Consider the following 26,825-nt stretch of genomic DNA (forward strand, 5'->3'; position numbering starts at 1 on the left):
CAGCAAAGATCTAAAATCGACAACATAACTTCAAAATTAGAAGAACTAGAGAAGTAACAGCAAAAAAATTCAAAATCTAGCAGAAGACAAGAAATAACCAAGATCAGAGCAGAACTAAAGGAGACAGAGATACAAAAAACCCTTCAAAAAAAAATCAATGAATCCAGGAGCTGGGTTTTTGAAAAGATCAACAAAATAGACGGCTAGCTAGACTAATAGAGAAGAATCAAATAGATGCAATAAAAAATGTTATAGGGGATATCACCGCTTATCCCACAGAAATACAAACTACCATCAGAGAATACTATAAACACCCCTACACAAATAAACTAGAAAATCTAGAAGAAACTGATAAATTCCTGGATACATACACCCTCTCAAGACTAAACCAGGAAAAAGTCGAACCCCTGAATAGACCAAAAACAAGTTCTGAAATTGAGGCAGTAATTAATAGCCTACCAACCAAAAAAAGTTCACGACCAGACAGATTCACAGCCAAATTCTACCAGAGGTACAAAGAGGAGCTGGTACCATTCCTTCTGAAACTATTCAAAATAATAGAAAAAGAGGGAATCCTCCCTAACTCATTTTATGAGGCCAGCATCATCCTGATCCAAAACCTGGCAGAGACACAACAAAAAAAGAAAATTTCAGGCCAATATCCCTGATGAACACCGATGCGAAAATCCTCAATAAAATACTGGCAACCTGAACAGCACATCAAAAACCTTACCCACCACGATCAAGTTGGCTTAATCCCTGGGATGCAAGGCTGGTTCAACATAAGCAAACCAATAAAGGTAATCCATCACATAAACAGAACCAATGACAAAAGCCACAGCATTATCTCAATAGATGCAGAAAAGGCCTTTGACAAAATTGAACACCCCTTCTGTCAATAAACTAGGTATTAATGGAACATATTTCAAAATAATAAGCGCTATTTATGACAGACCCACAGCCAGTATCATACTGAATGGGCAAAAACTGGAAGCATTCCCTTTGAAAACTGGAACAAGACAAGGATGCCTTGTCTCACCACCCCTATTCGACATAGTATTGGAAATTCTGGCCAGGGAAATCAGGCAAGAGAAAGAAATAAAGGGTATTCACATAGGAAAGGAGGAAGTCAAATTGTCTCTGTTTGCAGATGACATGATGGTTTATTTAGAAAACCCCACTGACTCAGCCCAAAATCTCCTTAAGCTGCTGACAACCAACTTCAGCAAAGACTCAGGATACAAAATCAATGTGCAAAACTCACAAGCATTCCTACACACCAGTAACAGACAAACAGCCAAATCATGAGTAACTCCCATTCACAATTGCTACAAAGAGAACAAAATACCCAGGAATCCGACTTACAAGGGATGTGAAGGACCTCTTCAAGGAGAACTACAAACCACTGCTCAAGGAAATAAGAGAGGGCACAAACAAATGGAAAAACATTCCATGCTCATGGATAGGAAGAATCAATATCATGAAAATGGCCATACTGCCCAAAGTAATTTACAGATTCAATGCTATCCCCAAGCTACTGACTTTCTTCATAGAACTGGAAAAAACTACTTTAAACTTCATATGGAACCAAAACAGAGCCTGAATAGCCAAGACAATCCTGGGCAAGAAGAACAAAGCTAAAGGCATCACACTATGTGACATCAAACCATACTACAAGGCTACAGTAACCAAAACAGTATGGTACTAGTACCAAAACAGATATACAGACCAACAGAACAGAAGAGAAGCCTCAGAAATAATACCACACATCTACAACCATCTGATCTTTGACAAACCTGACACAAGCAATGCAGAAAAGACTCCCTATTTAATAAATGGTGTTGGGAAAACTGGCTAGCCACATGCAGAAAACTGAAACTGGACCCCTTCCTTACACCTTATACAAAAATTAACTCAAGATGGATCAAAGACTTAAAAGTATGACCTAGGACCATAAACATCCTAGAAGAAAACCTGGGGAATACCATTCAGGACATACGCATGAGCAAAGACTTCATGACTAAAACACCAAAAGCAATGGCAACAAAAGCCAAAATTGACACATGGGATCTAATTAAACTAAAGAGCTTCTGCACAGCGAAAGAAACTATCATCAGAGTGAACAGGCAGCCTACAGAATGGGAGAAAAGTTTTGCAGTCTATCCATCTTACAAAGGGCTAATATCCAGAATCTACAAGGAACTTAAACAAATTTACAAGAAAAAAAAAGATCCCATCAAAAAGTGGGCAAATGATATGAACACTTTTCAAAAGAAGACATTTATGCAGCCAACAAACATAAAGAAAAAAGCTCATCATCCTGGTCATTAGAGAAATGCAAATCAAAACCACAATGAGATACCATCTCACACCAGTTAGAATGGCGATCATTAAAAAGTCAGGTAACAACTGATGCTGGAGAGGATGTGGAGAAATAGGAACGCTTTTATACTGCTGGTGGGAGTGTAAATTAGTTCAACCATTGTAGAAGGCAGTGTGGCGATTCCTTGAAGATCTAGAAGTAGAAATACCATTTGACTCAGCAATCCCATTATTGGGTATATACCCAAAGAACTATAAATCATTCTACTATAAAGACACATGCACACATATGTTTACTGCGGCAGTATTCAAAATAGCAAAGACTTGGAAGCAACTCAAATGTCCATCAATAGACTGGATAAAGAAAATGTGGCACATAATACAACATGGAATACTATGCAGCCATAAAAAAAGATGAGTTCATGTTCTTTGCAGGGACATGGATGAAGGTGGAAACCATCATTCTCAGCAAACTACCACAAGAGCAGAAAACCAAACACCGCATGTTCTCACTCGTAAGTGGGAGCTGAACAATGAGAACACATGGACATATGGAGGGGAACATCACACACCAGGGCCTGTTCAGGGGCTGGGGGGCTAGGGGAGGGATAACATTAGAAGAAATACCTAACATAGGTGATGGGTTGATGCGTGCAGCAAACTACCATGGCACATGTATATCTGTGTAACAAAACTGTACATTCTGCACCTGTACTCCAGAACTTAAAGTAATTAAAAACAAACAAACAAACATAATGAGCAAAAAACAAAACAAAACAAAACAAAACAAAAACAAGAAACAAAAACCAAGCTAGTATTTCTCTGCTCTCTCCAGCCCTTTCTCACATCTGCCTACCATGGTCATCCCCCAGAAGCTTCATTCGGTGAGTATAATAAACCTTTTCATCCTGCTGGTGTGTGTCCATGTGTGACATCAACAGTCTTGATCTCTGAACCAAATTTTGGGCGGGGCTCCATCTCATCTCAGCAGGACTACCACCACCATGGAAGCAGAGAGAAGGCAGTGTCCACCCCTGCCAGTTAGACTGAGGAAAGGCTTGCTTTACAACAGAGCTTCCCAGTGGAGGGAAGACACAGAATGCAAGGCCGAAGAGCGGTCAGCGAACCTCTTCCCGCTGCTGTAGGAAAAGGATACTGGCAGTGAGAGAGAAGCCAATACACAGGGACGTAGAGATAAGAGACAGAAGACTCCTGGTGGTGTCAGAGCAAGTGAATGCTGTTGCTCCCAGGTGCCAGCTGCATCTCTGACTTCCCTGCAGATGTATTACGGTTCTCAGTCTTCCAATATATTCCCGTTTTTGCCTGAATCAGTTTCAGATTCCTGTCACTTAAAAGCGAACAACTACAGCCTTGATGAAAACAGAGGGAGATTAAAAGCACTCCATAATTACTATTAATTTTCTTACAATGTCAGTAATGGCACTGTAGTTATGCAGAATGTTCTTATACAGTTGACTCCTGAACAATATGGGTTTGAACTGTGAGAGTCCACACAGGTTTTCTTCCGCCTCTGACACCTGTGACAGCAAGACCATCACTTTCTCTTCAGCCTACTCAATGTGAAGACGAGGTGAGGACCTTTATGATGATCCACTTCCACTAATGAATGGGAATTTCCTTATGGTTTTCTTAACATTTTTCCTTTAGCTTCCTTTATGGTAAAAATACAGTAAATACAATACCTATAACATACAAAATATATGTTAATTGACTGCTTATATTATCAGTAAGGCTTCTGGTCAAAAGTAGGCTGTTAGTAGTTAAGTTTTTGGAGAGTCAAAAGTTATATGTGAATTTTCAACTACGCAGTGGTGGGGAGCCCATGCCCCTAACCTGCCATGTTGTTGAAGGATCAGCTGTACGGCAGTGCGTGCTAAAGAATTAGGAACCAAAGTCATGAGGTCTGCAGCTTTCAAATGATTCGAAAACAAAAGTATAAAGTAAATATGCAAAAATGGTAACAACACCTGAGTTTATGTTAAAAGTACATACATTATTTGTTCTTTCCACTTTCCTATATGTATGAAAACTTCCACAAAAAAACTATCTTTAGAGGGGAGACTCAAGGTATTAATAACACGCCCAGCCCTGAGGAAGATCAGTGCTTTCGGGAAATGACATGTAGTTCTCCACAGGTGTGGAGGACATACAAGGAAGGTAAAAAGGCAAGTTTTATAATAAGAAATTTAGCATTTATCCTGAAAGCAAATGGGAAACCATTAAAGGAATTTCTGCAGAGAGGAAGTGGGGAAAATGACATGATCAGATTTTGACGTGAAAAATATTTCCCTGTTGGCAGCACGAATCCTCAACTAGAAAGTGGCAGGCATATGGTAACAGTCCAGATGAGAAATGATGCGAACCGGAGTTAAGAGGAGAGGGGTAAGTAGTGAGGATTACAGAAGAACAGACATGAAAAATTCATAGGTTTCCTTACCGGAATGGATTTGACAGGGAAGGGGATGGAGTGCTGGGAGGGAAAGGGAAGAATCCAGGAAGCCTGAAGATTCTGGCTGTGGTGTCTATGGTACCGTTCATGGACTGGAGATACAGAAGAGCAAGACATGGTGAGTTTAGGGTGGTGGTGGAGACACATGGTGAGGGAGGGGTATGACAGAGATTGGGAGATTACAGGCATATGCCAAAGGCATGGAAGAGCCCACCCAGTAAGAAAGTGCAGAGTTGGCTGAAATGAGGTGAGGAAAGAAACGCAGCTGCACACAGCCGCAATTTGGGGATAAGCAGAGGAACATAAACCCTTGAAAGATAATTTTAAAAATAGCCTCAGGCACAGGAGGAAAACATGGACAGTGGTTCACAAGGGTACAGGAAGGGAAAGATCTGAGAGGGAGGAAGAGGTCAGCGGTGCCAGGTACCATGCACTCTCCAACAGATCAAAGTGTCACCAAACAAAAAGACCTAAAGTAGGGCAGTTCCAGGGTTAATTTAGCAGTTTAACAACATTATGAAAGACGCAGGTTCTTTCCATCTTTCCACTCTGTTAGACAAAATGCCTGTCTTTGGTGACTTCATGGTATCAGTCCTCAGGCTAGAACCCCTCACTGATTGCAAGAAGATTGCCATAGTACCCTAGGCACTGCGTGCAGACAGTTATCTGGCATAAAAGATGGGTATTTCTTTCTTGTGACTTCTTTTTTTTTTTTTTTTTGAGATAGGGTCTGGCTCTGTTGCCCAGGCTGGAGTGCAGTGGTGTGATCTCAGCTCGCTGCAACCTCTGCCTCCTGAATAGCTGTGACTACAGGCGCACACCACTATGCCCAGCTACTTTTAAAAAATTTTTTGTAGGGATTGGGTTTCACTATGTTGCCCAGGCTGGTCTCAAACTCTTGAGCTCAAGCAATCCTCCCACCTCGACCTTCCATAGGGTTGGGATTACAGGCGTGAGCCATGGCATCTGGCTGGGACTTTTTAGAGTTAAAAAAAAAATCCTTCCCCAGAAACACCTCACTTGACCTGCCCTCATATTATAGAGTAAAACTGGGTCACATTCACCCTTGAACAGACCACAAGCAAGAAGAATGGAATTATTACAACTGTCTTGATTAATCAAGATTTACCCCTGAGCTAGGGACAAGGTGCCAGGCCTGAAGGCTGGATAATTGGGGGCGGCGGGGGGCGGGGGGGAGGGAAAAAGGATGGGGGTAGATGTTGAATAGGTAACTAACAGGTATTAAGAGGGGCCATTCTGTATTATGGTATTCTAATCATTTTTCACTTAATAACATTCATGTTAAAAAGAGCAGAGATTTGTGGGGGCAAAAATAAATGTAGTTAATGCAGGAAAAAACTTGAATCAACAAGTTGTATGCTTCTGAGAGTGGAAAAAACATACAATAACTTTAAAAGAGTATATATTCTAAAATATCTGATTTCCTTTAGCAGCCACTTTCTGAAGACACTGATAATTTACTTCCTGCAGTGAAAATGTACAAATTTCATTTTCTTTGTCCCAAGACTACTTTCAAGTTTCATAAAAAGAACCTTAACTTGGCCAGGCGCGGTGGCTCACGCCTGTAATCCCAACACTTTGGGAGGCCGAGGCGGGTGGATCACGAGGTCAGGAGATCGAGATCGTTCTGGCTAACATGGTGAAACCTGTCTCTACTAAAAATACAAAAAATTAGCTGGGCGCGGTGGCGGGCGCCTGTAGCCCCAGCTACTCGGGAGGCTGAGGCAGGAGAATGGCGTGAACCCGGGAGGAGGAGCTTGCAGTGAGCCGAGATTGCACCACTGCACTCCAGCCTGGGCGACAGAACGAGACTCCGTCTCAATTAAAAAAAAAAAGAACCTTAACTTAAAATTGCTAAGCAAATTCTTTCAACCACATCTCTCTTCATTTTCTAGAGTCAGAAGTTCTAAATTTAGGAAACTCTTTGTTTGTATCTATGGGGTAGCTTTGTGGTATCAACTTGGCTGGGCTGAACTACAGTCCCCAGAATTCCCTTTCTAGTATGTTTTTGGTTGGGTGAGTTACAAGTAATATTATCTCCTCGGAGCCAGAAGAGAAAAGGAAGATTAGCAGCTATTTTGTAGCATAATATACCTTTTCCCAGTTATTCAAACACTAACCTAAGTGCTGCTGGGAGAGATTTTGCAAACATCATTAAAGTCCCTAATAGGTTGATTTTAAGTTAATAAAAATGATTATTCTAGGTGAGTCTGCCTTAGTCACTGGGAAGCCCTTTCAAAGAAAGCTTAGGCCCTGTCTCAGCCAAGAGGCTTCAAACAGCAGCTAGACCTGCAATTTCTCTCCTTTTTTCAGGATCTTCCCTGGATACCTATCTGTGGACAAGAAGCTTCAGTGTGTGCCCTTTGGGCTCCAGCCCGCTATCTTCCCTTCCTGACTGCCTGGCCCTGTGGGCTTTGAGCTTGCTTAACCAGCTCTCTCAACTGTATAAGCCAATTCCTTATTATAAATCCACGTGCGTGTATATATACATACACATTCATTTAAAATCTGACTGGTTCTGCCTCTCTGAACCCTTACACACGTTGGTTCACACCTGCCCCAACCCCTACATCTACAGATCCACTTCTACACTTGTGAAACATAAAACTCCACTAGGTGTTCTCTGACTTGATACAGAAAAGTTTTAAATAATAGTAGAATGGTGGCTCAGTCCTTTTGGGCTGCTATAGCAGAATAAATGACAAATTTATTTCCATAAATCTAGAGGCTGGGAAATCTGAGATCGTGGCGTCGGCTTGGTTGGGTTCTGGTGTGAAGCCTTCTTTCTGGGTCACAGGTGACACCTTCTAGCTGGGTCCTCACATGGTAGAAGGGGGACAGTAGCTCTATGGGGCATCTCTTACAAGTCCACTCATCCCATTTGTGAGATTAGGTCTGCGCTCCAGACCTAAACACCTCCTACGGCTCCGCCTCTGAACACCATCACATCAGAGATTAGGTTTCAACATACGAATTTTGGGAGGACACAAACACTCAGACCATCGCAGTTTTTTGTTTGTTTCCACTATTTTGGAGCAGCATGTAAATGTGCTGCTTCGGGGAACAGTCTTATATAACTATACTCCTTTGCTATGCTTCGAATACATTTTCTTTACTGTGTCACCTGACCCTTGCTTGTACTGGAGTTCATCTATCCATTCACGCTTCTTCCACAATTTCTCTCAGCTCATGAGATTTCACGTTCTCTATGACTAGTAACAGTCTCTACGAGAAATCCCATTTATTTCCTCACTGGTCACAGACTAATTCTTTTATTTCTTTAAGTTGCTCCTTGTTCATGACACCAAACTGCTCTCGAGGCTAAAGGTTAACTCAAAACTTTAATATTCTGTATATCCTTTCATTAAGACTCTCTCTTGAAGAAAAGCAAATAGTTATGGTTGTGTTTAAATCATCAGTTTCAGCACTGATCACAAAATACAAAGTTTAAAACAATTAAAAATAAGTGAATTTAACAAATATACCCATACATTTTGATGTTTTTAATACTATAAAATAAGAGAAAATTCAATGGAATTTTTTAAAGTATGCACATTAAGTTTAAAAAGCAGATTATAAAAATGGTATATTGAGATAATATAATTTTTATAACTCAACAAATAAATACAGATGTTCCCCACTTTTTGTAGGTATTTTTAGTCTCAATTTCATTTACTTTGATCTTACTTATTTCCTTCCACTAATTTTGAGGCTTTGGTTTGTTCTTTTCTAGTTCTTTAAGATGCATCATTAGGTTGTTTGAAACCTTTCTAGTTTTTTAATGTAGGATTTATTGTTACATAAATTTGCCTCTTCATATTGCTTTTGCTATGCCCCATAGGTTTTGGTATATTGTATTTCTATTTTCATTTGTCTCAAGAAATATTTTAGTTTACCATTTAATGTCTTCCTTCACCCATTGGTCATTCAGGAACATGTTGTTTGATTTTCATGTATTTGTAGTTTTGAATGTTCCTCTTGTTACTGATTTCTAGTTTTAAATTCCACTGTGGTCAGATAAGATAGTGGATAAAATTAATTAAAAAAATATTTTTGAGATTTGTTTTGTGTCCTAACATATGAGCAATCCTGAAGAATGTTTCATGTGTTGATGAAAGAAATTGTATCCTGAAGCTGTTTGGTGAAATGTTCTGTAAGTGACTGTTAGGTCCATTTGGTTGATGGTGTAGTTTAAATCCAGTGCTTCTTTGTTGATTTTCTGTCTAGATGACCTGTCCAATGCTGAAAGTGGGCTGCTGAAATCCCCAATTCTATTACTGTACTAGGGTCTATCTCTCCCTTTAGATCTAATAGTTGCTTTTTATTTCTGGGTGCTCTAGTGTTGGGTGCATATATATTTCCAACTGCTATATTATCTTGCTTAACTGATCCTTTTATCTCATAATGTCCTTCTTTGTTGCTTTTTACAGCTTTTCACTTGATGCCTGTTTGGCCTGATATAACTAATGCCACTCTTGTTGGCTTTTGGTTTCCATTTGGATGGATTATCTTTTTCTATCCCTTCACTATCAGTCTGTATGAATTTACAGGTGAGGTGAGTTTCTTACAGGCAGTGTATAGTTGGGTGTATTATCCATTCAGCCAGTCCATATCTTTTAAATGGGGGAACTGAACCCATTTACATTCAAGGTTATTGACAGGTAAAGACTTGTTCCTGTCACATTGTTCTCTGAATGTTTTATCGTTTGTTCTGTACTTCCTTTCTTACGGTTTTTCTGTGTTTGGGTGGTTTTCCACATTGATACAGTTTGACTCTTTTTCCTTTCTTTGTGTCTGGACTCTACCAGTGAATTTTATAGCTTCACATGTTTTCATAATAGTGGTTATTTTTTCATTTCCAGATATAAGACTCCCTTGAGAATTTCTTGTAAGGCCAGTCTAGCAGTGACGAATTCCCTTCATTTCTGCTTGTCTGTGAAAGATTTTACTCCTTTTTCATTTCTGAAATGTAGCTCTGCGGGGTATAGTGTTCTTGGCTCACAGGTCCCCCACCCCCACTTTAAGTATTTTTAATATATCATTCCATTCTTTCCCGGCCTGTAAGTTTTCTGCTGAGAAATCTGCTGTTAGTTTAATGGGAATTCCCTTATATGTGACTTGACACTTTTCTCTTGCTGCTTTTAGAATTCTTCGCCTTTAACATCTGGTAATTTGACTATAACGTGCCTCAGAGATAACCTGTTTGGGCTGACTCTAATTGGAATTCTTTGAGTTTACTGGACCTGGATGTCCATCTCGAATTTCAGGACTTGGGAAGTTTTCAGCTACTATTTCATTAAGTGTATTTTCTACACTTTTCTCCTTTCTCTTCTCCTTCTGGAATGACCACATTGCTCACTTCATGGTATACAATACATCCTGTAGGCTTTCTTTACCATTTTTTCTTTTTTTGTCTGCCTGTGTTATTTCAAAAGATCTGTCTTCAAGTTCAGAAATTCTTTCTTTTGCTTGGTTTAGTCTGTTGTTGAAGCTCCTGACTGTATTTTTTATTTCACTCATTGAATTCTTCAGCTCTGGGATTTCTGTTTGGTTCTTTTTTGTGTTACCTATCTCTTTGTTGAATTTCTTATTCAAATCATAAATTGTTTTCTTGATTTTGCTGAACTGTGTGTTTTCTTGTATCTCATTGAGATTCTTTAAGTTTATTTTGAATTATTTCTCTGGCATTTAGCATATTTTCTTATGACCGGGGTCTGTTACTGAGAATTATTTTTTTCCTTTGGAGGTGTCATATTTCCTTTTCTATATTTGATGTGTCCCCATGTTGATTTCTATACATCTGGTAGAAAAGTCATTTCTTCCAATTTTACGGAGTACATTTCACAGGGAAAGACTTACTTGTATAAATGGGTCTTGGAGTGTCAGACTGGTGGGGTGCATTGGCTTTGGTGCATCTGTGTCTAGGTGGGCACTGCAGTGTAGTCTCTGTGTACTTTCCTCAGTTGTGAGTCACACCTGACGTCTGCAAGTATCTCAGCAGCCTGGGCTGAGAGAGTCTGTGGTGGCAGTGGTGCAGCTTTGTTGAGGGTGGGCTCACAAGGCTTTCTCAGGTCAGGGACGTGTGCATCCATGCAGCGGGTTAGGCAGCTTGGAATCTAGCCAACTTAGGGTCTGGCTCTACACCACAGGGCTGTCACTCCGGGCAGGAGCACAAGCACGTGTTTAGTTGGATGGCGTGGGGGTATGCCTGCCAGGAGTAGCCCAAAGGGCTGTTTCTCAGGCCTAGCTATCTGTGAAACTGCTTTGTGATGTGTGGATTTATGTCACGGAGTTAAAATTTTCTTTTGACTCAGCAGGATGAAAAAACTCTTTTTGGAGAATCTGTGAAGGGACATTTGGGAGCCCACTGAGGCTGCTCAGCTGAACTGGGAGTGTGTTTGCCAGGGATGGCCCGCAGGGCTGTTTTCCAGGCTTGGGATGCAGTCTCACGGCTTCTCAGATGGCTTGGCTGTCTGTTGGCTTGGAGTGGCCCATGGGGCTGTTTCTCAGGATGGGGGAGCAGACACATGGGTGTTTAGATGGCTGTGAAGCGTGTCTGCCAGGGGCAGCCTATGGGGCTGTTTCTGAGGTCCAGGATGTGAGCACAAGGCTGCTTGGCTGGCATGGGGACATGTTTGATAGGGACGACCCAGAGGGCTATTTCTTAGGCCTGAGACACAGGCACAGAGCTGCTCAGCTGGTATGGAGGTGTGTCTGCTGGTGGCTGCCCACAGGGCTGTTTTTCAGGCCCTGATTTCAGGTGCAGGGCCATTGGGCAGGCCAAGGAAATATCTTGGTGGAACACTGTGGGGCTCTTTCTTAGGTGCTGAGTGCAGGTACGTAGCTGCTTTGCTGGCCCTTGGGTATATTAGGTGCTTAGAGGCTAGGGGGTCTCTCCTGCTTGGGGGAGAGTGTGCAGTGGTTTGCTTAGCTCATCAAGGCAGTTCTGTGACTGAACCATGTCTGTCTGTGCATTTGCTTTTACTTGCCATTTTGGGTTGCTGATAATACTATTTGGTGATGTATAAGAGCTTGTATATTAAAAGCACATATATTAAATGAATAGAATATATTTTATTCACAAGAAGATTTTTAAATAGTAAAAATAAAAATGAAGTGCTAATCAAAACGGCTAACGGTAAGTTCTTTGCCATTTCCAAAGATTCTCTGAACCAGAGACTACAACATGAGAGAATTTTTCAAGCTTTAAAAACACTATATGTTAGACTCCTAAAATAGTGTATGTTAGACTCCTAATAGATACTTGCTTCCCATTGTCAAACTGCATTCAGTATCATTTGTTTTCCTGATGACTAGAACATGTAACTTTCCCATATAGATATAACACAGGCAAAAGACAAGACAAATGCATGTAAAATACATACAATAGTTTAATGGAAAATTCAAAAATTTTAAACTTACTGTTCATGGAAATCCAGCATTGGTGGCTCAAATCGTATGGGCCTGCAATTCCCCCGGTAGAGAGATATACTGTGAATAAAAAGAAAACAACATAAGAAGCAATTCTTCAAAATATATGTTTCCCCAAACTCTATTCAGACAGTTGACTTTTGTCATAACAATGCATTTTTTAAGAAAAATTGGGTCTAACAATCAGAAATATGTGTTACTTTTTAAATTAGCAGAAACCAATAAAGACTGCGTTTTAGAAAATGAAAAAGTGGGAGTATTTTTCTTCTTCAAAGGATATGAAAATAGAAAATGCTCAGGCAGACTGAATGTTGAAATTTGGTTGGTATAATTGGTAACGATACACTTTAATAGGTCACTTGGATTTTTTGATACATGTATGATGAATAAAGAGTTGATACAACAACATACATTTAGCAGACAATATATGAAGGCAAAAATCAAGATCGTATTGTTAACTAGAGTGGCAAAGGACTAAACAAAAATGAATCTGAGACAGAGATTTCCAAGAACTGAAATATCTATTTCATCTGAAAGTTTGGAATACACTAGAACTGATCTCTGATGTCCTGGCCTCAATATTTCAGTAGCCTCTTCTAACTAACCCACCTGATACCCAACTTCTCAATGAAACAGATTTCTGAATAGCAAACCTCAGATATCATCAGGGGCTAACACTGACATAAAACATAAATGACCTTTGGTGAGGGGGGAGGTGGTTCACATGCCTAAAGTGTTTATATACTGAGAAAGTCAGAAATTCAGTCAGTCACTAAGTTTCAAAATAGTAGATTTTGATGTTTTTGTTCTAGGAAATGATGTCAGAGCAAAACCCATTTTGTGAGGCTACTTTATTTCCATCATCACTGAAATTCATAGTAACATAAGCTTTGAAATGATATAGTAATTTCATTGAGGATTCAGGAATCGGAGGAAATATCTAGGATTTAGGAGATATAGGAAATAATTAGAAATAGACAAGGACATTCATAATATGGAGGAAATTTGGCTTTAATTCAATTCTACAAAGATTAAATAATCTGAGTAGTGGAATAATCTAGCTGGAGGTAATAAAATCCAAACATGTTTTTAGCCCTACCAATTTAGAACATTCTTTTGTATAGCTTGAGAACCCTCTGCATATGTTGAACAGAAAAGATGACAAACAAAAAAAGAAAGCAAGCACCAGATGTAAGATTACATTTTACTAAAGAACGAAACTAAAGACACCGGGAAACGAAGGCACAATTCCTTGCAACAGTCAGTATAGGCATCTATTCCTTCTTGCTTTCTGCCCTTCTTAGATGTGATATAACAGCACTACTCTTTGGCTCCTTTAAAACAAGAGACACTCCTCAGCTCATCAGTTTTATTAGTATGAAACTCAAATTTACATAAATCTTAATAAAGTAAAAATAAAGCATAAGGCATAACTGTATGTCATTAATTCCTATATTATATTCCTATATAATATATATTCCTATAATGTAATATATATTCCTACATATAATATACAATTCCTATATATTAATTCCATGGACTGTTTAGATGTTGGAGAAAAAGGAGATTAAGACAGTGTTTTTCTCTCACAGAGCCAAGAGGCTGTTCTGCAAATTACAAACGGAAATGTCTAAAGTGGCCAGGAGGGGTAAAACAGTATATACCCCATCCACTGAATACAAACATATGAATGTGTACCCTGTGCCAGGTACTGTCTATTGGCTGGGGCTACAGTGGGGAACAAAGAAAAGCGGCTGCTGTCATGGCAGTAACATCCTAGTCGGGGGATCAGAAGTTGAATATATTAGGTGAAGATGTGTGTATAAAGAAAAATCAAACACCCCGGGGCTGTGGCTGGAACCGAAAATGCCTCTCTAAGGAGCGACACTAGTGCCAAGTTCTGAACGGCAGAGATCGAGGGGAAGAAAGTTAGGAATGTATTTGGTGAGTTGAACAAGGAGGCTTAAGTGACCGTTGTGCAGTGAGGGAGGAGTAGGAGGTAGGAGCTGAGCTCAGAGGTATAAGAGCCAGGTCTCCTTGTAGGAGCATGGATTATTCTAAGTGTAACAAACTACAGTGTTTTTGAGCAAGGAGTAGCATGATCTCACACATATTAAACGGTTAATTCTGGCTACTTTGTGAAGAACCAAGGAAATTCCTGTAGGAGCCCAACAGTGGGAAGCAGGGAAGTCCTGGAGTGCTCCAGGCAACTGGTGATGGCGGCTACAATCCAGGGTGGCTGCAAGGGAGAGTAGCGAGCAGTGGCTGGTTCTGAATATTATTTGGAAGCTTGAGAAAACTGGTTGTGCTGATGGACTGATTTTGAGGGATCAAGGATAACTCATTCTAAGATTTTCACTGGATACACGGTCATGACATGGGAGGAATGGGTTGGAAGTGGGAAGAGGAAGATTTTCAAGGGTATTACTGATTTTTCACATACTGATCTTAATCACCTTGGTGAGTTTAATTCTAATTGTTTAGATTCTCCCCTGATTTTCCACTGTTGCTACATGTGCTGCCAAAATGAGCACTATCTCGAATGATCACTGCAGACAAATCATCTGCAAGTAATAATTTGATTCCTCCTTTCAAATCCTTAATTTTATTTTTTATGTCTTGTCTCCTGTAAAATGCTTCAAAGATGTGATGTCCAGCAACTGTACTGTGATATTTACAAAGTGCTCACAGAATGAGATAGAGGAAACAGTATATCAAATATGATTATCTCATAAATAAAAGCATATTTTCAAAACAACAGCAGATCTATATCTAAGGAACAGTTTAATACCCGAGTAAGTACAATGCAAGCTGACACAGGTACGATCCTATGTTAACCAAACCCAAAATGCAGTAACACAGCTGTCATGTCTCCACAGCTGATTCAAATGGTTGCTACCCATGTTTATTTAGAAAGGGCATGGCACTGTTTAGTGCTTTATTAACAGAAAGCAAATGTCTGCAAATATGTAATGTTGACAAATGGGGGAAGTTGCAATATAAAGAACGGTAGCCTTTGCTAATGTCATTGTAGTTTTTTTCCTGATTTTTAAAATTATTATTATTACTATTTTTGAGAGACAGGGGTCTCATTGTGTTGCCCAAGCTGGTCTCCTGAGTAGCTGGGACTACAGGTGCAGCACGCCAGTGTGCTGGGCTCACCCTTTGACAATTTCAAAGCAACAAAATCTGAGACATTATGATAGTATATTGCATTATTTTATGCTTTCTGCAATGATTATATATGTTCTAAAGCCTCAATACAATTGGTTTAATAAATTTTCACTAAAATCTTATTTATATGGAGATGAAGACTATTTTCTGATTTCAAGCTAGGAAACAGCTGAAGAGACAAGAAATCTTGTGGGAATGGTCGTACTGCCTGTTGAACTGTCAGGTCAAAGTTGAGCAGGAAACTCCCAAATCAGACATAGGGCTTCTTGGGTCTCTGGGAGTTTCAAATGTTTTCCTAGGATCAACTACTACCTAAACAACAGATACTCTTTGGCCCAGCATTTTTAAAACAATTGTTTGTGATGTACCTGCATCATAAACACCTACAATGCTTGTGGAAATGCAGATTCTAGGGCCCCACCTCCAGAATCTAGTTTCTTGTAAGCAGAATGGACCCCAGAAACCTGCATTTTTAAGCATCCTCACATTTAGGAGCCACTATTTTGCATCTTGATCCACAAACATTACGGTCACAAATAAGAGGTGGGGAAGGAAGTGCCTTTACTAGTAAAACTATCAAAGTCACCAGCAGTTTAAATTGATGTCAAATATGATTTTTATTAAAGAGCCAGCTAAATAAACAGTGATTTAAAAGAAATGAATAGGACTTCTCCTATATGATATATATTCTCCCATAAATGCATTTTTAGTTTAAATTTGCATTTCCCAAATGATGAATAATGTTGACCATCTTTCCACTTCCTTGGTGTACAATTAGGTACCTTCTTTTGTAAATGTCTGTGGAAAGTTTTTTTAACTGGGATGTCTGTCTCATTCAGTTGTAAGAGTTGCCTGTTATGTGCTGCAAATATTTTTACCCTGGTCCTGGTTTACCTTTTCCTTTTATTAATGGTTTCTTTTGAAAAGCCTAAGTTTTTAATTCTGATGAGGTCGAAATGATGATTTTTCTTTTTTGAGATAGGGTCTCATTCTGTCGCCCATGCTGGAGTGCAGTTAGTGGTCCAATCATGGGTCACTGCAGTCTTGACCTCCTGGGCTCAAGCCACCCTCTGGCCTCATCCTCCCAAGTAGCTGGGACTATAGGCACATACCACCACAACTAGCTAATTTATTATTATTTTTTGTAGATACAGGGTCTCACTATGTTCCCCAGGCTAGTTTCAAACTCCTAGTCTCACGTGATTCTCCCACGGCAGCCTCCTGAAGTGTTAGAATTATAGGTGTGAGCCACTGCGCCCAGCCTCATTTTTTCTTTCATGGTATGTGTTTCTGGTATTTTAAAACTTTGTCCAGTTTACAAATATTTCTATGAAAAGATTGGTTTTATTCTAAAAAGTCTTATACCTTTAACTTTTAGATATGAGCCTATTTATTATTGTCCATTTTAATTATGGCGATGGTGTGTGTTAAAAGATTAAAGTTCACTTTTTCTTTCACTGTAAATATCCAGTAGGCCTAGTATCCTTTGTTGAAAAAGACTTTTTTTTTAAATCCTTTAAGTTCTGGGGTACATGTGCAGAACGTGCAGTTTTGTTACATAGGTATACACGTGCCATGGTGGTTTGCTGCACCCATCAACCTGTCACCTATATTAGGTATTTCTCTTAATGCTATCCCTCCCCTAGCCGCCCAACCCCCGACAGGCCCCAGCATGTGATGTTCCCCTCTGTATGTTCATATGTTCTCATTGTTCAACTCCCACTTGTGAGTGAGAACATGAGGTGTTTGGTTTTCTGTTCTTGTGTTAGTTTGCTAAGAATGATGGTTTCCAGCTTCATCCATGTCCCTGCAAAGGACATGAACTCATCCTTTTTCATGGCTGCACAGTATTCCATGTTGTATATGTGCCACATTTTCTTTATCCCGTCTATCATTGATGGACATTCGGGTTGGCTCCAAGTCTTTGCTATTGTGAATAGTGCTGTAATAAACACATGTGTGTACATGTGTTTATAGAATGATTTATAGTCCTTTGGGTATATACCCAATAATGGGATTGCTGGGTCAAATGGTATTTCTAGTTCTAGGTCCCTGGAGAATCACCACACTGTCTTCCACAATGGTTGAACTAATTTACATTCCCCAAGTGTAAAAGCGTTCCTATTTCTACACATTCTCTCCAGCATCTGTTGTTTCCTGACTTTTTAATGATCAACATTCTAACTGGCATGAGATGGTATCTCATTGTGGTTTTGATTTGCATTTCTCTAATGACCAGTGATGAGCTTTTTTTCATGTTTGTTGGCTGCATAAATGTCTTCTTTTAAGAAGTGTCTGTTTATATTCTTCACCCACTTTTTGATGGGGTTGGTTTTTTCTTGTAAATTTAAATTCGTTGTAGATTCTGGATATTAGCCCTTTGTCAGACAGATTGTAAAACTTTTCTCCCATTCTGTATGTTGCCTGTTCACTCTGATGATAGTTTCTTTTGCTGTGCAGAAACTCTTTAGTTTAATTAGATCCCATGTGTCAATTTTGGCTTTTGTTGCCATTGCTTTTGGTGTTTTAGACATGAAGTCTTCGCCCACGCCTATGTCCTGAATGGTATTGCCTAGGTTTTCTTCTAGGATTTTTATGGTTTTAGGTCTTACTTTTAAGTCTTTAATCCATCTTAATTTTTGTATAAGGTGTAAGGAAGGGGTCCAGTTTCAGTTTTCTGCATATGGCTGGCCAGTTTTCCCAACACCATTTATGAAATAGGGAATTCTTTCTCCATTGCTTGTTTTTGTCAGGTTTGTAAAAGATCAGATGGTTGTAGATGTGTAGTGTTATTTCTGAGGTCTCTCTTCTGTTCCACTGGTTTATGTATCTGTTTTGGTACCAGTACCATGCTGTTTTGGTTACTGCAGTCTTGTAGTATAGTTTGAAGTCAGGTTCAGGTAGTGTGATGCCTCCAGCCTTATTCTTTTTGCTTAGAGTTGTCTTGGCTACATGGGCTCTTTTGTGGTTCTATATGAAGTTTAAAGTGGCTTTTTCCAATTGTGCGAGGAAAGTCAACAGTAGCTTGATGGGGACAGCATTGAATCTATAGATTACTTTGGGCAGTATGGCCATTTTCACAATATTGATTCTTCCTATCCATGAAAATGGAATGTTCTTCCATTTGTTTGTGTCCTCTTTTATTTCACTAAGCAGTGGTTTGTAGTTCTCCTTGAAGAGGTCCTTCACATCCCTTATAAGTTGGATTCCTAGGTATTTTATTCTCTTTGAAGCAATTGTGAATGGAAGTCCATTCATGATTTGGCTCTCTGTTTGTCTGTTACTGGTGTATAAGAATGCTTTTGATTTCTGCACACTGATTTTGTATCCTGAGACTTTGCTGAAGTTGCTTATCAGCTTAAGGAGATTTTGGGCTGAGATGGTGGGGTTTTCTAAATATACTATCATGTCATCTGCAAACAGAGACAATTTGACTTCCTCCTTTCCTATGTGAATACCCTTTCTTTCTTTCTCTTGCCTGATTTCCCTGGCCAGAACTTCCAATACTATGTCGAATAGGGGTGGTGAGACAAGGTATCCTTGTCTTGTGCCAGTTTTCAAAGGGAATGCTTTCAGTTTTTGCCCATTCAGTATGATACTGGCTGTGGGTCTGTCATAAATAGCTCTTATTAGTTTAAGATATGTTCCATCAATACCTAGTTTATTGACAGTTTTTAGCATGAAGGGGTGTTGAATTTTGTCAAAGGCCTTTTCTGCATCTATTGAGATAGTCATGTGGTTTTTGCACTGGTTCTGTTTATGTGATGGATTACGTTTATTGATTTGCATATGTTGAACCAGCCTTGCACCCCAGGGATTAAGCCAACTTGATCGTGGTGAATAAGCCTTTTGGTGTGGTGCTGGATTTGGTTTGCCAGTATTTTATTGGGAATTTTCGCATCGATGTTCATCAGGGATATTGGCCTGAAATTTTCTTTTTTTGTCGTGTGCCTGCAGATTTTGGATCAGGATGATGCTGGCCTCATAAAATGAGTTAGGGAGGATTCCCTCTTTTTCTATTGTTTGGAATAGTTTCAGAAGGAATGGTACCCGCTCCTCTTTGTATTTCTGGTAGAATTTGGCTGTGAATCTGTCTGGTTCTGAACTTTTTTTGGTTGGTAGGCTATTAATTACTGCCTCAATTTCAGAACTTATTATTGGTCTATTCAGGGATTCGATTCCTTCCTGATTTAGACTTGGGAGGGTGTATGTGTCCAGGAATTTATCAATTTCTTCTAGATTTTCTAGTTTATTTGCATAGAGGTGTTTATAGTATTCTCTGATGGTAGTTTGTATTTCTGTGGGATAAGTGGTGATATCCCCTATATCATTTTTTATTGCATTGATTTGATTCTTCTCTCTTCTTTATTAGTCTGGCTAGTGATCTATTTTGTTGATCTTTTCAAAAACCCAGCTCCTGGATTCATTTATTTTTTGAAGGATTTTTTTGTGTCTCTATCTCCTTCAGTTCTGCTCTGATCTTGGTTATTTACTGTCTTCTGCTAGATTTTGAATTTGTTTGCTTTTGCTTCTCTACTTCTTTTAATTTTGATGTTATGGTGTCAATTTTAGATCTTTCCTACTTTCTCTTGTGAGCATTCAGTGCTATAAATTTCCCTCTGCACACTGCTTTAAATGTGTCCCGGAGATTCTGGTACTTTGTGTCTCTGTTCTCATTGGTTTCAATGAACATCTTTACTTCTGCCTTCATTTCGTTATTCACCCAGCAGTCCTTCAGGAGCTGGTTGTTCAGTTTCCATGTAGTTGTGCAGTTTTGAGTGAGTTTCTTAATCCTGAGTTCTAATTTGATTGCACTGTGGTCTGAGAAACTGTTTGTTATGATTTCTGTTCTTTTGCAATTGCTGAGGAGTGTTTTACTTCTAATTATGTGGTCAATTTTAGAATAAGTGTGATGTGGTGCTGAGAAGAATGTATATTCTGTTGATTGGGGTGGAGATTTCTGCAGATGTCTATTAGGTTCGCTTGGTCCAGAGCTGAGTTTGAGTCCTGAATAGCCTTGTTAATTTTCTGTCTCGTTGATCTAATATTAGCAGTGGGTGTCAAAAGTCTCCCACTGTTATTGTGTTGGAGTCTAAGTCTCTTTGTAGGTCTCTAAGAACTTGCTTTATGAATTTGGATGCTCCTGTATTGGGTGCATATATATTTACGACAGTTAGCTCTTCTTGTTGCATTGATCCCTTTACCATTATGTAATGCCCTTGTTTGTCTCTTTTGATCTTTGTTGGTTTCAAGTCTGTGTCATCAGAGACTAGGATTGTAACCCCCACTGAAAAAGAGTATTCTTGTGTCACTGAATTACCTTGGCACATACGGACAAGAAGTTTTAAACTGGATCTTCAAAACATGTAATTTAAATCTTCTAATTTGTTTATTCTTTTTAAAACTTGTTTGGTCTATTCTAGATGCTTAACATTTTCCATCTAATCTTGAAAAGCAGCTTATCAATTTGTGAAAAAAAAAAAAAACTGTCTGTTGAAATTTCTATTGGAATTGCTTAATCTAAAACCGATCTGGGGAGAATTATCTTCACAATCTTTCAATCCATGAATGCAGGATCTTTCTCAATATATCTAGGAGTTCTTTAATTACTCTATTATATTACAGTTTTCAGTGTACAGGTCTCAACACTGTTTTGTTAAATTTATCCCAAGGTATGCAATGATTTATGATATTGTAAATGACATTTTTCTACAACATTTCACTTTTGTACTTGTTATGAAGAAATCAGTTACTTCTGATTATTGACTGTATTACTTTTTGGTATATTCCTTAGGACTTTCTATCCACACAATCACATGGTTTGTAGACAAAATCCTTTTTGTTCTTCCTTTCCAGTCTGATGGCTCTTATCTCTGCTTCTTGGCTTAATGTAATGACTACTACATCCAGTACAATGTTTAATGTAAGTGATGAAAGTGGACATCCTTGCCACTTTCCCAATCTTAGAAAGCAAGCATTCAATCTTTCACCATTAATATCATGTTAGCTGTTACTTTTCCATAGATACTCCTTATCAAGTTAAAGACATTCTTTTCTATTCTTCGTATGCTGAACAGATGCTGAATGTTGTCACAGGCTTTTTCCACATCTATTCAAGTAATTACAAAAGTTTTTGAAATTTTTTATTTTTTTTGGAGATGGAGTCTTGCTCTGTTGCCCAGGCTGGAGTGCAGTGGCCAGATCTCAGCTCACTGCAAGCTCCACCTCCCGGGTTCACACCATTCTCCTGCCTCAGCCTCCCAAGTAGCTGGGACTACAGGCGCCCGCCACCTCACCCGGCTAGTTTTTTGTATTTTTTAGTAGAGACGGGGTTTCACCGTGTTAGCCAGGATGGTCTCGATCTCCTGACCTCGTGATCCGCCCGTCTCGGCCTCCCAAAGTGCTGGGATTACAGGCTTGAGCCACCACGCCCAGCCGAAATTTTGTTAACAAGAAAAATTATATTGTTTTCAAATATTAATCTTGCATTCCTATGATAAACCCCTTTTGGTCATGATACATTACCTTGTTATACATTTCTGGATTTGATTTGCTAATATTCTGTTAGAGATTTCTGAATATATGTTTGAAGAGATGTAGCTTCTAGCTTTCTTGTAATGCCTGCAATAATCGCCTCGTAAAACGTGTAAGGAAGGACACTCTATTCCTCTCTTTTCTAAAAGGGTTTATGTAAGACTAGTATTTTTTCACTAGTTGTCTGATAGAATTTACCAGTTTAGACTAGTATTTTTTCACTAGTTGTCTGATAGAATTTACCAGTTTAGTCATATGAACCTGCAGTTTTCTTTGTGGAAAGGTTTAAAATTGTAAGTTCTATGTCTTTAAAAGATATTTAAAAACTCATTTTCTTATTCTCTCTTGGTGAGTTTTAATAATTTGTATCTTTCAAGTATTTGACCACTTCATGTAAATTGTTGAATTTTTGAGAACGAAGGGATTCATAATTTCTCTCATTCTTTGAATATTTATAAGATCTGTAGTGACATCCCTTATTTCATTACTGATTTTTGTCTGCCTTATTTTCTGAACCAATCTAGCTAGATTCAAATAATGTTTTTGTTTACACTGATTTTTCCACTTTCTATTTAATTGATTTCTAGTATATCCTTTATTTTCTTCTACTTGAAGTTGATGCTCTGTGTCTTAAACTGGAAATGTAAATTGTTCATTTAAAAATTTTTCTTCTATCTGATATAAACTTTTAAAGCTATAAATGTCTATTTAAATACTGCTTCGGCTAAATTCCAGAAAACTTGGTATGTTGCTCTATGAAGTGAACTCCCCCCAACCACCCCCACTTCCCAAATTCATATATTGAAGCCCTAATCCCCACTATGACTGTTATGTGGAGACAGGGTCTATAAGCAGGCAATTAAGGTTAAATGAAGTTATGGGGGGAGGCCCTAATACAATGGGATTAGTATCCTTACGAAAAAGGACACCAGAAAGCCCCCATGCACACATGCGCACCAAGAGGGCATGTGAGTTACACAGGGGAATAACTGCCACCTACAAGCTAGGAAAACAGATGTCAGTGTAAACTGACTATGCTGGCACCCTGATTTCAGACTTCCAGATTCCAGACTGTGAGAAAATAAATGTCTATTGTTTTAAGCCACCCAGTTTATGGTATTTTGTTATGGCAGTCTAGCACAAGCAGACTAATATATGTTATATTTTTGTTTTCAAAGCATTTTCTAATATCCCTTATGATTTCTTTCTTAACCCATGAGTATTGAAAAGCTCTGGTTTAATTCCCAATTATAAAATATCTAGATTTGCATTGTTACCAATTTCTAATTTAATTTTGCTATAATCAGACAGTATAATTTATATAATCTGATCTTGGTGGATGTAGTATTTAATAAATACCTATTAGGTCAAGTTACTTAATAGTATTCTTCAAATCTACACCCTTACTGATTTTCCATCTATTTTATCAGTTATGAACAGATGAATGTTGAAATCTTCAGTAATCACTGTGGGTTTGTTCCCTTAGTTTTACTCATTTTTTTTTCTTCATGTACTTTAATGCTCCAATATTAGAATTTGGGATTGTTGTATCTACTTGGGGGACTGTCTCTTTCATAACTGTAAAGTGTCCTTCTTTGTCTCTGATAATATTCCCTGTCCTAAAGTCTACTTTGTCTGAAAGTAACATAACCACTCTAGCATTTTAAAGATTAATGTTTGCTTGTTTTCCTACGTCTTTTTACATTTAACCTAATTGCATACTTATGAAGAAGTGCATTTCTTCAAAATCAAGACTACTGACGAACAGGGAGAAGATACTTGCAAATAAGACTAATATCTCCAATATATAAAGAACTCTTTAAAACAATCAGAAAAAAATAAAAGCACTAGAGAAAAATGGGTAGAAGAGACATGAACAGACAACATCAAAAGACAAATATAAGCATGGCTCTTAAATACTAGGAGATGGTTAACGTTACTCATAATTAAAGACCAGCTAAAACTACACTGTGATAAAATTTCTGACCTATCAGATCAGCAACAATTAAAAATATAACACTTTCTGTTGGAAAGGATGTGGGAAACAGGTACTGTTTTTCACCGATGAGGGAATGCAAGGTGGTACAGACCCTGAAGGAGAATCTGACAATACTTAATGAAACGATGTCAGCATTTACTTTTGACTCACCAATCCCACTTCCAGGAATTTATCCTAAACAAACTTTTTATCCCTTTCCCTACTTGACAAGTGAAAACTGTATATATTTATGATGTACAACATATTTTAAAATATGTATACATTGTAGAATGGCTACATTGAGCTAATACATGCATCACCTCACATAGTTATCACTTTTTATGGTAAGAACACAAAATCTACTCTCAGCAATTTTCAAGTATACAATACAGATGCTTCTTGACTTATGAGGTGACGTCCCAATAAATCCATCATAAGTTGAAAATAATCATGTCAAAAATGTATTTAATATACCAACTTACTTTTCAGGTAGCCTAGTCTCCCCTTAAACATGCTCAGAACACTTACATTAGCCTACAGTTGGGCAAAGTCATCTGGTAACATGGTACAGGGTAGAGTATCAGTCGTTTACTCTCTGGATTGTGTGGCTGACTGAAAGCTCCAACAGAGTATTGCACAGCTAGCCCAGGAAAGATCAAAATTCAAAATCTGAAATACTGTTTCTACTGAACATATATTGTGCTTTGGCACCATCACAAAGTCGAAAAACTGCTAAGCTGAACTTATACCTTCTAACTGAAATTTTGTGTCTTTTGACTAACATCTCTCAAATCTCCCTGGTCCCCACCCTCAAGCTCTGGTAACCACCATTCTACTCTCTGCTTCTATATTCTCCATTTAAGTGAGATCATGCATTATTCATCTTTCTGTACTTGGCTTATGTCACATTTAACATAATGTCCCCCAAGTCCATCCATGTTGTCATCAATGACAGGATTTCCTTATGTTTAAGGCTTAATGGTATTCCACTAAATATGTGTGGAATACCATTAAGAATCCACATAGACACACACACATACATCCCCACGTTTTCATTATCCATGTGTCCACTGATGAACCCTTAGGTTGATTCCTCCCTGTCCTGGCTATGGTGAATAATGCTTCAATGAACATGAGAATGCAGATGTCACTTTGACATAATTATCTCATTTCTCTTGTATATATACCTAGTTATGAATCTGCTGGATCACATGGCTGTTCTATTTTTAATTTTTTGTTTAGCAACTGCCACACTGTTTTCCATAATAGCGACACTAATTGACCAACCAACAGTGAACCAACAGTGAACCAGGGTTCCCTTTTCCACACACTCTTGGTCAATATGTGTTGTCTTTTGTCTTTTTGATGACAGCCTTTCTAACGGGTGTGAGATGATAACGCGTCTTTGTCTTGATGTGCATTCCCCATGACTGGCGATGCTGAGCATTTTTTCATATAACCGTTAGTCATGTCTAAACATGTATTTTCAACAATACAAATTACACCTACACTTATCTTTTGATTGAGCAATTCAAGTTGTAGGAATTTACCCTGAGTGTAACCTTCAAAAATATGAAAATACATACGCAAGAGATTATTCTTTGAAGCACTGTCTGCAATTGCAAAATACGGGAAACAAATGAAATGTTCATATATAGGACAATGGGTAAAAAAATAATGGCATAAAAGTAAATTTTTTAAATGGGGATATTTTATTTTTGTTGCTTATGCTTTTGAGATCTTAGCCATAAAAATCTTAGCTTACATCAATGTCTTGGAACATTTCCTCTATGTTTTCTTCAAGTAGTTTTATAGTTTCGGGTCTTAGATATAAGTCTTTAATCCATTTTGAGTTGATTTTTGTATATGGTGAGGGAGGGGAGTCGACCCAGCAATTCCACGACTGGCTATTTATCCAAAGGAAAAGAAATCAGTATTTCATACACCTGCACCCCCATGTTTACGGTAGCACTACTCACAATAGCACAGATATGAAATCAACGTAAGTGTCCATCGATGGAAGAACAAAGAAAACTGGTACATATTAAACATGATGAAATATTATTCAGCCATAAAAAAGAATAAAATCCTGTTATTTTCAGCAACATAGATGGAACTGGAGGTTAAGTGAAATAAGCAAGGCACTGAAAAGCAAATATTGCATGTTCTCACTTATAGAAGGGAGCTAAAAAAGTTTATCTTGTGAAGGTAAAGAGTAGAATGACAGTCACCAGAGGCTGGGAAGCATTTGTTTTTTGGTGTGAGAGGGAGGAAGAAGAGAGGTAGGCTAATGGGCTCAAGCGCAGTTATTGACAGACAGAAGGAATAAGCCCTAGTTTTTAACAGCAGGGCAGAGTGACTATAGTTAGCAACCATATTTGTATATTTCAAAGTCACTAGAAGAGAAGACTAGAAATGTTCCTAATACAAAGAAATGATGAATGTTCGAGGTGATGGATAAACACCCTGATTTGATCATTACACAGTCTATGCATGTATCAAACTATCACATGTACCCCATCAATATGTACAATTATGCAATTAAAAAATTCAAAAAGTAGAGTAAAAATCCTACATGGAATACAGATAGAAACAAATCAACCAAACTTCATTTCAAATGTACAATGCAGATGGGTGTGGGGGTGGGAGAAGGATGAAGAGAAAGATGAAGAACACTATAACCCATGTAAATTTAGAATATAGTATTTTGACAATATACACTCGGACTAAAGAAAAAACAAGAACTCTAAACAGACACCGTACTCATTTTTTTTATGGCCGTATCAGTTAACAATTTTGAAGCTAATTTATCTGTATTCTAGGATTGAACAAATCAATACACTTACTGTAGATAGATAACTAGAGCCAGATTTCTAATTGTTGGAGAATGGACAG

At 38.4% G+C, this 26,825-nt stretch overlaps 1 protein-coding gene across 5 annotated transcripts in view; it reads right to left on the bottom strand.

Moving 5' to 3' along the window:
* The window catches only part of TMEM131 (transmembrane protein 131), a 257,449-nt gene that overhangs the window by 130,254 nt on the left and 100,370 nt on the right, over positions 1–26,825 (bottom strand). For all 5 annotated transcript variants that reach the window (XM_005575032.5, XM_005575031.4, XM_065526617.2 and 2 more), the window contains one exon: positions 12,236–12,304. In XM_005575032.5, the coding sequence (XP_005575089.3) occupies positions 12,236–12,304 (69 nt within the window). The remainder of the gene's footprint in view (positions 1–12,235; positions 12,305–26,825) is intronic.

Source organism: Macaca fascicularis, chromosome 13 (genome assembly GCF_037993035.2).
Source record: "Macaca fascicularis isolate 582-1 chromosome 13, T2T-MFA8v1.1".
NCBI lineage: Eukaryota > Metazoa > Chordata > Mammalia > Primates > Cercopithecidae > Macaca > Macaca fascicularis.